This window comes from Leopardus geoffroyi, chromosome A2 (assembly GCF_018350155.1).
Source record: "Leopardus geoffroyi isolate Oge1 chromosome A2, O.geoffroyi_Oge1_pat1.0, whole genome shotgun sequence".
NCBI lineage: Eukaryota > Metazoa > Chordata > Mammalia > Carnivora > Felidae > Leopardus > Leopardus geoffroyi.
In genome coordinates, this window is record NC_059331.1 from 109,459,370 (window position 1) to 109,473,193 (window position 13,824).

The following is a 13,824-nucleotide window of genomic DNA, read 5'->3' on the forward strand; positions in this document are numbered from 1 at the left end:
AATAGATGGATTTAGCAGATATATTCAGAAAACTGCATTCTAAAACAGTAGAATACAAAATATTTCCAAGTACACCTGGAACATTTTCCAGAATACATCACATATTAGTCCACAAATCAAGCCTCAACAAATTCAAGAAGATTGAAGTTATACCATGCATCTTTTCTGACCACAATGTTAGGACATTAGAAGTTAACCACACACACACACACACACACACACACACACACACACACACACACACACAAATAAATATATATATATGGAAAGACTACAAATACATGGAGGTTAAACAGCATGCTACTAAACAATGAATGGGTCAACGAAGAAATAAAATAATAAATTTAAAAGTACATGGTAACAACTGAAAATAAAAACTCAATGGTCCAAAACCTTAGGGATGCAGCCAAAGTGGTTCTATGAGAGAAGTTTTTAGCAATACAGGCCTACTTCAAGGAGCAAGAAAAGTCTCAAAAACCCTAACCTTACATCTAAAGGAGCTAGGAAAACAAAAAACAAAAAACCTAAAACCTGCAGAAGGAAGGAAATAATAAAGTTTAGAGAAGAAATAAATGATACAGAAACTAAAACAATAATAAAAGAGATGAATAGAGCCAGGAGCTGTTTGTGGAAGAAAAAAAAATAAAATCTATAATATTCTTCAAGATAAAAAAAAAAAATCCTAAAATACTATCACAAAAAAGCAGACAAATAAAAACCAACACTACAGAAATACAAACAAGTTTAAGAAAATATTATGAAAAACTATATGCCAACAAATAGGTTGACCTAGAAGAAATTGATAAATTTCTAGAAACACATAAACTACAAAAACTGAAAAAAAATTGAACAGGCTGATAACCAGCAAATAAGTTCAATCAGTAATGAAAATACTGCCAAAAAACAAAATTCCAAGACCAGATGGTTTCACAGGAGAAACCTACCAAACATTTAAAGAAGAATTAATACTTACTCTTCTCAAACTATTCAAATAAATAGAAAAAGAAGGACAACTTCCTAATTAATTCTACAAAGTCAGCATTATCCTGATATCCAAACCAGATAAAGAAACCAAAGAAAAGAGAACTAATGCTAATATCTCTGATGGACATAGAAACAAAAATCCTCAACAAAATGCTAGCAATGATTTTAAAAAGTCATTCACCAAGATCAAGTGGTATTTATTCCCGGGTTGCCAGGGTGGTTTAATATTCACAAATCAATCAATGTGATATATTACATCAATAGTAGAAAGGATAAGAGTCATAAGATCATTGTAATTGATGCAGAAAAACACACTTGACAGAGAACAACATCTTTTTATGACAAAAAAACCCTCAAAAAGAGGTTTAGAGAGGGGCACCTGGGTGGCTCGGTTGGTTAAGCGTCCAACTTTGGCTCAGGTCATGATCTCACGGTTCATGGGTTCCAGCTCTGTGTTGGGCTCTATGCTGACAGTTCAGAGCCTGGAGCTTGCTTTGGATTCTGTGTCTCTCTCTCAACCTCTCCCTTGCTTGCACTCTCTCAAAAATAAATAAATAAAAATTTAAAGAATAGGTTTAGAAGGACCATACCTCCATATAATAAAGGACACCTATGAAAAAAACTGAGCTAATATCATCCCTAGTGGCAAAAAACTGACAGCTTTTCCCTTAACACCAGGAACAAGACAAGGACATCCACTCTCAACACTTTTATTCAACATAGTACTTCAAGTCCTAGCCTCAGCAATCAGACAACAAAAAGAAATAAAATGAATCCATTTTGGTAAAGAAGAAACCAAACTTTGACTGCACATGACATCATAATATATATAGAAAACCCTTAAGACTCCACCAAAAAACTGCTACAACTGATAAATTTAGTAAAGGTACAGGATACAAAATCAATATACAGAAATTTGTTGTATTTCTATACACTAACAATGAAGCAGCAGAAAGAGAATTTTTTTAAAATCCCATTTATAACATCACCAAAAAATAATAAGATACCTAAGAATAAACTCAAAGAGGTGAAAGACCCATACTGTGAAAGCTATAAATCACTGATGAAAGAAATTCAAGAAAACACAAACAAATGGAAATATGTTCCATGCTTATGGATTCAAAGAGCAAAAGTTGTTAAAATGTCTCTACTACCCAAAGTAATCTACACAATTAATGCGATCCCTATCAAAATACCAACAGCATTTTTCACAAAACTGGAACAAACAATCCTAAAATATGTATGGAACTACAAAAGACCCCTAATAGCCAAATCAGTCTTGAAAAAGGAAAGCAAAGCTGGAGGTATAACAATTCTAAAATTCAAGTTATATTACAAAGTTGTAGCCATCCAAACAGTATGGTCCTGGCACAAAAAAAGACACATACATCAATACAAAAGAAAAGAAAACCCAGAAAAAAACCTACAACTATATGGTCATTAATGTTTGACAAAGGAAGGATATCCAAGGGGGAAAGACAGTCTCTTCACAAATCATGCTGGGAAAACGGAAAAGACACAAGCAAAAGAATGAAACTGGACCATTTTCTCACACCACACACAAAAGTAAAATCAAAATGAATTAAAGACCTAAATGTGAGACCTGAAACCATAAAAATCTTAGAAGTGAACAAAGGCAGTAACCTCTTTGACATTGGCTATAGCAACTTTTTTCTAGATAGGTCTCTTGAGACAAAGGAAACAAAAGCAAAAATAAACATGGAAGTACATCAAAATGAAAAGTTACTGCACAGTTAAGGAAACGATCAACAGAACTAAAAGGCAACCTATGGAATGGGAGAGGGTATTTGCAAATGACATGTCAGATGACGGGCTAGTATGCAAAACACAGAAAGAACATATAAAACTCAACACCCAAAACACAAATAATCCAATTTAAAAATGGGCAGAAGACATGAACACACACTTCTCCAAAGAAGACATTCACGTGGCCAATAGACACATAAAAAGATGCTCAATATCACTTATATTCAGGGAAATACAAATCAAAACTACAATGAGATATTATGTCACACCTGTCAGAAAGACTAAAATCAACAATACAAGAAACAACAGGTGTTGCCGAGGGTGTGGAGAAAGGGGAACACTCTTGCACTGTTTGTGGGAATGCAAACTGGTGCAGCCACTCTGGAAAACAGTATGGAGGTTCCTCAAAAAGTTAAAAATAATATTATCCTACGGTCCAGCAATCACACTACTGGGTATTCATCCAAAGAATACAAAAACAATAATCCAAAGGGATACATGCACCTCTCTGTTTATAGCAGCATTATTTACAAGTGTCAAACTATGGAAATAATCCAAATACCCATCAACTGATGGATAAAAATGTGGTATATATACAAGGGAATATTATTCAACCATAAAAATGAATGTAACCTTGCCATTTGCAACAACATGGTTGTAGCTAGAGACATTATGCTAAGTGAAATAAGTCACAGAAGGACAAATACCACATGATTTCACTTATGTAGAATTTAAAAACCCTAACACATGAGCAAAGTAAAAACAAGAGAGAGACAAACCAAGAAACAATCCCTTAATTATTATAGAGAACTGATGGTTATGAGAGGAGAGGTGAGGTAGTTGGGTGAGGGATAGGTTTAATAGGTGATGGGGATTAAGGATGGCACTTGCTGTGATGAGCACCGGGTGTTGTATGGAACGGTTGAATCACTATATTGTACACATGAAACTAATGGTCACTGTCTGTTTAAATGGAATTTAAGTACCTTTTTTTAAATGTTTATTTGTTTTGAGAGACACAGTGCATGTGCGAGCAGGGGAGGTGCAGAGATAGAGAATCCCGAGCAGGGTCTGTGCTGTCAGTGTGAAGTATGACGTGGGGCTCGATCTCAGGAACCATGAGATCATGGCCTGAGCTAAAATCAAGTCAGACACCTAAGCAAGTAAGCCACCCAGATGCCCCCTACCTAAATAAAAACGTTAAGGGATGCCTGAGTGGCTCAGTCAGTGAAGCGTCCAACCTTGGCTCAGGTCATAATCTCATGGTCACTGAGTTTAAGCTCCACATCAGGCTCTGTGCTGACAGCTCACAGCCTGGAGCCTGCTTCAAATTCTGTGTCTCCCTCTCTCTCTCTGCTCTTCCCTTTCTCACTCTCTGTCTGTCTTTAAATACACATTTAAAAAAATTGTTTTAACTATAAAAAACAAAATACAAAAAACGATGCTTTGTTTTACCTCACAGTAAATTTGTGATTAACTATATGATTTTCAACACACACAACTGTGTGAACAAATAGAACACTTTATATACACATTTACTATTATCAAATACTTCACTATAGATGCAAATCTATATAAATATACTGATGCTAAAATAAACTTCAAAATACGACTTATCTAAAAATACAAAAATAGAAGTCAAATTTCTAGACGCTACAAGCCACAATTTTAGTCAAAAGCTTGGTTAAGGTTACATCAAAATTCCCACACTGAACAACAACAACAACAGCAACAAAAAATGGACTTTAACAAACATTCAGATGGACCAAAACATGGATGCTATTCTAGTGAGAAATAAATTGGGGAGTACAAAATGCACTTGCAAGACATGTCATAAAACAAGAAATGTTTTATAGAGTCTTAAAATACCTATACAAGAAAATGCTTTCATCAGAAGGTAATTTGTTGAGCAGCAATGATTGGAATTCAAGTGAAAAAGCAGCTGGGGAAGGACGATTTACAGAATGAAAACTTCCAACCTTCATCTTGGAAATGGACAACTGGTATGGCTAGATGAACATTCAATTACCAGAATTAACAAAGAACAAAACTAAACAGTAACCAACCAATCATTTTGAAAATATTGCTTTGAGTTTTTATTTTTACTTATCCTTTGGGCATGTCTAGAAATCTACTATTTTAGTATTATGGTTTATGTCTTTCCCACACTCTCTAGAAGAATACACTGTGGTTAGCGCAGCACCATAAGAGAACATGTCCACCTTCGACTGTGTGGTTGGACACTCTTCATCAGGCCACAATCAGATTCGGGTAGGCTGAATTTTATAAACCCTAGCCTATCCTGGCTAAAAGAGCACTAATGAAGCTAATATTCACTACAGTACTCAGGATGAGTAACTCATGAATCAGAGGTGCCAAGTGGCCACGCCCCAGAGCAAAGTCAGACTGAAAGACAAAAAGAGAACTGGATTTAAATTGGGCGTCTTGCTCTTACTGTGTGACCAAGAGAAAAGTACTAAATCTAAACCTCTGTTTAACTCATCTCCAAAAGGGGAGGAATATTATCTCTATTATAGCATTATAGTTAAAAAAAAAAAAAAAAAAAAGAGGTAATGTATTTAAATGTTATAAGTGCCATCTATTCCAAACCCTGGTTTTCAACTTTGACATGAAAGTAATACATGTGATTTTATATTATCTTTTATATCATCTTTGAGAAAATATATATATTATATAGGGACTGATACATGGGGGTCTCAATATGTACCTGTCAGAAGCAGGTAAAGTGGTATGGTTGGAGAAAAAGGCCACTTGTCCCCATCATTTAAATTTTTTCGACTCGAAGGAACAAAACCTTGCCATAGCCTACAACATACAAGTCCATTCAGCTAAACTCAGTGTTACAGGCTACATAAGAAAAAAGAAGAGACATCCTCTCATCTTCACAGAGTCAATCTAAAAGCGTATGACACCAAGTAATGGGCAATGCTGAAATCCAAGATTGCCTTAAAATAGCAAATTTAATCATGGTTTTCCTATATAAATTTGGTGGTAAAATAAGACCTGAATTTGGACCAGACGCTTCATACTCTTCACTCCTGTACTAGATATAAACATTCTTGCATTCTGATTTCCATTATGTGGCAAGGTCCTTAATCCCCACTACTGATGTGACTTGTTGGGTGCTGCATGAACTTCTGAAAAAAAATCAGTATTCCAAATTTCAAAACACATGCAGTCCAAGAATTTCAGAGAAGACAGTTTGAACAATCTCTGCATAAGCAAAAAAAAGAGGCAACAGCTGCATTAAGAGATAAACTACTGAAGATAGAAACTTGTAGTTTAAGAATTTATTTTCTGTCTTAAAGCAGTACTTGCTTAGAACCCTTGATTATTTACTCCAATATGGACACAGTGACACAACTTACATCATTACTTGGAGAACCAAGAGATGATACCCATGAAATGCTTTAAACATTGTCTGACACAAAATTAGTACCCAATAAATGCCATGTTACAGTAGTGTCTAGAAAAATATTTTGAACATTTACTAGGAAAAGGCAAATAGATGAGTATGTAGCTCACTCTACTATATATCATATTTTATTTTGCAATTTTAGTTTAAAAAATCCAAGGGTATTCGTTGGCCTATGTCACACATGTTTGTTTCTCCTATCAGGCCTGAGAACTAGAATTAGGACAAGTCACAAAGGTACGTAGCCATTTCAGGTATGCAAACAAGCATTTGGAGCTGATAAAGTACAGTAAGACTTCAAGCTCTTAATGCAGTAATAATATTATCTGAAAAGAAATGATCTATGAAAGACTCAAGAGCAGCCTAGAGGAATGTTTCCAGAATTTAACATACAAACTAATGATCCAGAGTTTTTGTTAAAATTCATATTCTGATTTAATGTGGTGGGGTCACACATTCTGCATTCGAGTTTTCAGGTAACCTCAACTCTGTTGATCTAGAAGCCCACACTAAGAGTAGAGGAGGCCCCAGAGCAGTGGCCCTCCCAGTATATCCACAACATCACAATCTCCTGGGAAGATAGAAATGCAAACCCTAGAGCATAAGGAAAACCTTGGAGATCATTGATGAGCTCTTTCCATCCAGTCATATTAGTTACTCTGAGAATAAAAGACTACTTTTTTAAAAAATACTTTACAAATAAAAATAAGGGCACCTGGGTGGCTCCAACAGTTAAGTGTCCGACTTCAGCCCAGGTCATGATCTCACAGTTCATGGGTTCGAGCCCCATATCAAGCTCTGTGCTGACAGCTTTGGATTCTGTGTCTCCCTCTCTTTCTGCCCCTCCCCCATTCATGCTGTGTCCCTCTCAAAAATAAACATTAAATTTTTTAATGAAAATAAAAATAAAAATAGCACACTAAAACATGTGTAAATAAGAAAAGCAATTTATCTCTATACAATTTCCAAAAGTATAATCCCTACAATTATACTTCAAATGTAGACTTTTATAAGAATCCTGATCTGATAAACACTAGGCAAATATAATCTGTAGAATCCTCAGTAGGACCACTTACCAACTACTCACAAAGTAAGTCATGTCCATTTTACCTAGGTAACAAAGGTATGATTGTGTAAGGAAACCAGACTAGTTTTCTATTTCCATGTGCTGAGAGCATAAGTAACCACATCATGGTTTAGCCAACTTGTCCACAGTAATGTTTACATAATGCCTGCTTATTGTGTAAATACATGTCGACATTTTGATTTACAGCTATAGATGATCTGTTTGCATACACAGATACACAGATGTATAAATAATGGTACATTAATGGTTTGAAACAATATTCTTGAAGGACAAAAACCTTAAGGGTAAATTACAAACATACAATGTCATGATCAGAGAAAAGATTTCAGTTTTGTGAATGGGAAGCCAATTGATAATTCAAAATTTGGGGAAAACCTACTTAACAAACGGATGCATTGAGAATTCAGATTTGGCACTTTTTTTTCAACTTCCAAGCATGAATACAGACGTTCAGCTCTCAGTCAAAACCTAAGCACACAGGTCAATCCTTTATTTCAAAAGAGTCAGTAACAGACTGTAAAGCACCACACCTGCTTCAGGATTAGCACTGTAATTTTTGCTAGGACCACAGATTTTTTTAATTTGTTTTAACATTTATTCATTTTTGAGAGATAGAGCGTGTGGGGAGGAGGGGCAGAGAGAGAGACAGAGACAGAGAGGGAGACACAGAATCTGAAGCAGGCTCCAGGCTCTGAGCTGTGAGTACAGAGCCCAATGCAGGACTTGAACTATGAGATCATAACCTAAGCTGAGGTTGGACACCTAACTGACCCAGCCACTCAGGCGCCCCTTAGGACAACGGTTTTCTAACAGTGATTCTCTCAAGATACATCTTAGATGTTTCATCCAGGGGAAGAGTATGTCAGGTGCCTAGTGAATACAGGCCAGGCATGCTGTTCAACAACCTACCATGGATCAAACAGTCTCCACCACAAAGAATTACCTGACCTCAAATACCAAGGGTGCTAGGGTTAAGAAACACTAATTTAAGTGACAGAGGCTGCCAAGATACACACTCAACATGCTTGGTGCATCATCATTGCATTCCTAGCACAACAACAAATATTTGTTGATAATAAACAAACTACCTTAGTGTAGATGGGAGACGAAAAACATTGATAAAGGGGTTATTACACGTGTAGAATCTAAATTCCAAAACAAAATCACAGTTATTGTCAAAACTGAAAATAAATTTAACAGATCATCTAGCTTTACTTCTCTAGTTGGGGGAAAAATAGCTTCATACGAACATGATATACAGTGTACTAGTGTGGCAGTGTTCTAAGGGGTGCAGTGGAAGCTGGCCTCTTCATAAAAGTAAGTATCCTAAGTTAATTAAAGTCAGTTTTTACTTCTAATAGTATAAGGATCCCATCCTTTTCTTTTTTTTAATTTTTTTTTAACGTTTATTTATTTTTGAGAGACAGAGACAGGCAGAATACGGGCAGGGGAGGGGCAGAGAGAGAAGGAGACAGAGAATCTGAAGCAGGCTGCAGGCTCTGAGGTGTCAGCACAGAGCCCGACGCGGGGCCCGAACTCACAAACCGCAAGATCATGACCTGAGCCGAAGTTGGACGCTTAACCTACTGAGCCACCCAAGCGCCCCAGGGTCCCATCCTTTTCTAAGTATTTCCTCTATAAAAATTAAAACTAATGTGACATAAATAATAAGTGATATTTCACAAGCAGGAAACACAAAATGTAATTGTTTTCCAAAAACACCAAATCACAGACCTCTGTGGCCTACAGGCATTTATACTTCTGAGAATTCTGGGATTTAAAATGTCATGAGAAATTCTAAACTGGCTTACATTTTTGAAACACAGGAACTGACAGTCACAAGGCCAAACATACCCTTAATAATCGATTCAGCTGCATACAGATCTCGTTTGTAGGTCACCTAAAGGACCAAAAAAAAAAAAAAAGTCATTAGACTTAACAGACCAGGAAGGAATGTGAGAGCAATAAAATTATGCCCCAAAGGAAATTATTATGGAGAAACTATGAACACATACTATGGACAATTTATAAATTATAACAACATTACCAAGTTCAGAAAAATATATTCTATTTCTGCAAACTGCTTAATATTGGATTTTAGATCTTTAAATTGAGATATTATGTGGCAGTGGTTACCAAAACCTTATTACTATAATTCAAATACTATTTCCAAGACAACGTGGTAGTGTTTAAATAAAAGCACCAGCACTGGAGGTTATTACTGTTTCATAGTAAAGTTTTATGGCGTAAGGAAGGAAGAAAAGCATGTGTAACAAAAAAATCACAAAATTGCATTCTTAGTTCAAATGAGATGATTCTCAAAGATTCATTCACATTAAGGGGTGCCCGGGTGGCTCAGTCAGTTACACGTCTGACTCAGCTCGAGTCACGATCTCGCGGTTCACAAGCTCGAGACCCGCATGCGGTTCTGTGCTGACAGCTCAGAGCCTGAAGCCTGCTTCTGCGTGTCTCTATCTCTCTGCCCCTCCCCCACTTGTACACTCTCTCAAAAATAAATTTTAAAAAAAGATTAATTCACATTAAGAGAGACTTCATTCTGAACAGAGATCTTTATGTAGACAAGGTTCACGTTTCAAGCTTTCTATTGATATATGCATCTGATAGAGACTAGATGGTACCATCGTGTACATAAGAACAATCATTATCTTTCCTTAAGAACATATATACATCCTCCTTCTAACTGTAACCTGCTTTAGTCCAATGGCACATACTTCCCAGAACACAGCCATGAGTTCAAATAGAGCCTGTCAGGTGTATGGGTCTGCAGAATTAGTTCTCACATCAGAATTGAAAAACCTAGAAGATAATGTACTACACTGATAAGCACTATAAGCTTAGGAGTTAGTTTACCATTAAAGTACCCAGATGATTTTGATGAAAAGGGTCTAAAAACACACTTTGAAAAATCCTTAACAAATTAGTATATTTCTGTATCTGTTACTCATACTTTTTTTCCTTCAGATTATCTCATAACTAGACTTCTATAGAAACTGTGTTCAGCCCAAGTTGCTCAGGGCACTTCTACTCAAAAAAGACTCCCCTGCTATGCCTTTATCCTGGTAGGTAAATGCTGATGCAAAACTATACCCTAAAATTCAAAATTAAAGTAGTAGCTAACAGGGGTGCCTGGGTGGCTCAGTCAGTTGAGTGACAAACTTTGGCTCAGGTCATGATTTCATGGTTCGTGGGTTTCAGCCAGGAATCAGGCTCTGCATTGACAGCGAGCCGCCTACTTGGGCTTCTCTCTCCCTCTCTCCCCCTCTCTCTCTTCCCCTCCCCCACTGGCTTACCTGCTCTCTCTCAAAATAAGTACACTTAAAAAAAAAAAAACAAAAACAAAAAGTAGTAACTAACCTAAGATAGAAAGCTGTTTGAGCCTTCAACTAAACTATTAAAGTCAAATATGGCATTGCTACATTATTGCCAAAACAAGCATATACAAACCAAAACTAGTACGATAGTTCCTGATCCACAATATAATTCCATTATCTGGATACAAAACAGATGTATTCACCAAATTAAACACTATATTGATCTCATTCATTCATTCATCAAATGTTTATCAAATAACTACTATGTTCTAGGTCCTATTCTGTTTTGGGAATAGAGCAATGAAAAGAATGAGCAAAATGCCTTAACCTATGAAAACAACATTTTGGTGGAGAAATTTTCTTAGAAGAAATGCATCAAGTAAGTTCTTCTTCTGTGTTCTTGAAAACCCAAAGTCAACTAGGTGTCTAAAATCAGGCTTCAATGTTTGTAATTCAAATGAGACACTAGTGTTTTTCTGTAATAATTTTCTGCTGTGTAGGGCAAACTTAGACCTGAACTAGGAAACGGCCTAATTACCATTATTCATTTTGTATTCTTTCCTGCTATAAGGAATAAAACTGCATTTAAAATTAAAATAGAGGAACTATGAAAGTACCTTATACTGTTTTTTTTTTCAAGGAGATTTTGACACATTTTTTAACTTACAGAAAAATTGGTCTCAAATCCTAAAATCCCTTTTCTAGCATTCTTGAAACACTTAAAAGTTTTGCATTGCAATCAATCTTAGTAAGACACACATTTTTATCACCTAAAGGTCCTTTCTCCACTATTATTAAATCATTAACCGTATAAACAACAGACTCCTCCATTTCCTTTTGTCTACTCTTTCTTGTAGGCTGTGGATACTGACTATACACAGATTAAAGCTTTTATTTTTTACTAATATCTTCTACATAATGCCTTACATCTACTACTTGAACTCCACTTCTCACCAAACACAGATTTAATGAAAATAAAGTACAAAATGTTTCTCACAAACTCGTAAAATACTGCATTTAAAAATAGCTTTCTTTTTTTCCTAATTGAAAGTTAACGTACTTCAAAGGGAACAAACAGTACTGGAAAATGCTTTAATTCTGAACTGATGAGTTATACTTTTTCTGTCAAACTTTTACCGTAATATGGGTTGCCCTTGCCTTATTTTTTTAATTTTCTAAAGTTTATTAGATCAGTTTTGAAGTTGATTTCCTTCTGTCAGCATGATCTGTAGTTTTCCTTTGACCTTGCACAATGCGTTATGAAAATTCGTTACTTTAAAACATCAACCCTTAAGTGAATCAGAGGATTGAGGCTCTCTTCCATCACTCATTTTCACACCGCTCAGTAGAGGCTCAGGAGCCGCCTGAAGACCAGGGCAGGTGCTCTGTGCACCTGAGGCTCAGGGCCCCGCATATGCCCCACAGCTATCCATTCTGTCTCTTTTCTTTGTGCTTCTGTGCAGTATTTCATCTGAGCTAAGTGTGTAACTTCAGGAAAAAACTACTCCATGAAAAAGAAGCTTGAAACTCAGAGCCAGAGCGGTGGTCTTCTGGCTCCGTGGCCAGGGCTCCCTCAGCTGCCTCAGGGTAGGTCCCCAAGACCACCACCATCACACCTTCTTGTGTTGCTTGGTGTCAGCACTCGATGTAGGAATTTAGATTTCTCAGTGCCCAGTTCAGTTGACCACCATCTTCGGTAAATTAGAGAACACGTAATCCCTATCTTTCCCATCTTTTACCTTGTAAGAAAATGAATATGTCACGGCAATGATTAGAAGCCTGAAAACAATAAATTTTAAAAATAGAGTATGGTGTGTTATTAGACACAAATTTGGATTTGGGGATATATTGATTTTATTTATTTCATCAATTGGATCTATCTGAAGATATTCTTTTGTCTACACTGGATGACTAGATGAAAACCTCTGAAAATAAACAAGGTCACCACATTGCATTTTTGAAATTAAAAAGAAGTGAGACTATTTTGTTTCTTCTGTTTTAAACAAAGATGGCAGAACACTTGGATCTTAAAAAAAAAAGGGGGGGGGTAGTTCTCATCAAAAGGATTCCTGAAAAGTCAGTTATTCCAGTAATATTCCAAACAATTCAGAAGCTCCTCCTAAACAAGTATTTTCAGACAATGGAACACAGTTGAATTTCTTTAATACCTGGTTATAAATCTTTTATGCCTTAAGGATAGTTCTAACATTTAAAAACAAAAAACCTATTCAGTCTGTATAGTGTAGTGAGCATGTATTTAAATATATTGGGACAAAAATATGGTACAATTATAAACTAAAGGAGAAGTTCTTATGTCTACTAGATGAAACTTTGTAAAAGTAATAATGTGTTCACTAAGGCCTCGCAAGGCACAACCCCTTAAGGGAAAGGAAGAGAGCCAATTCCTATTCCAGAAATCAGTCCTGCTCTCTTCTTTGTCCCAGGGAGTGGGGGACATCCTCTACCCTACACGGTGATTTAAATGTTTCCTCCAGGCCACAGAGGAGCTACTCCAAGAGAGGTGGCCTAACTCTGAGCATTTACTTCTTGCATTTACTTTTACAAAAAAGTATGTAAAATACAAAACGTCCCTCTTGGGATTTCTGGTGGCAGTTCAAAGAGTTCTACATGCAGGCATGAGACATGCCTAGTCACTCCTCACATCACAGTGGGAGACAACTCCCTGACTTCTGAGGGGTAGGGAAATGTATCCTGGATCCATGTTTCAGAATCCTCCCTTGCCTTACTTTTTTATGGTTGTAAAATGCCTCCTGAAATGCATTTTTCAGCCTGTCAAGATTTGTGAATCACGTGCCAGGTACTTGGCTCAGCCCTCTGATTCCAGTATCAGTTTTAGCCTCCTTGTACTAAATATTCTTTCAGATCTATATTTTTAAAAAATGGTAGCATCTTTAGTGCTAGTATAGAATTAGAACACTAAGTTCTAAGTGTAGATTCCATTGCTTTGGTTTAAAGAGAAACTGAAAAACTTTTACGCAGACAAAATGCCAGGACCTCAAAATTAAATGAGAAGCCTTTATACTGAAGACAGCTCACACAATGTCATCCAGATGCTCAACAAGGTGATACCAACAGCTAGGAAAATATCAGCAACAAGAAAAAAGCTGCGGGTGGGGGTTGCGGAGGAAGACAATGAGAGACAGGAGGAAGAGCAAACATAGAAGCTGCAACAACTACAGTATTTGTACTCAAAATAA

The 13,824-nt window shown here is 36.4% G+C and overlaps 1 protein-coding gene across 3 annotated transcripts in view; it reads right to left on the bottom strand.

Annotated features, from left to right (window-relative positions):
• CRPPA (CDP-L-ribitol pyrophosphorylase A) overlaps positions 1-13,824 on the bottom strand; it is a 318,326-nt gene that overhangs the window by 196,788 nt on the left and 107,714 nt on the right. For all 3 annotated transcript variants that reach the window (XM_045494985.1, XM_045494987.1, XM_045494986.1), the window contains exon 5: positions 9,129-9,174. In XM_045494985.1, coding sequence (XP_045350941.1) covers positions 9,129-9,174 — 46 coding nt within the window. The remainder of the gene's footprint in view (positions 1-9,128; positions 9,175-13,824) is intronic.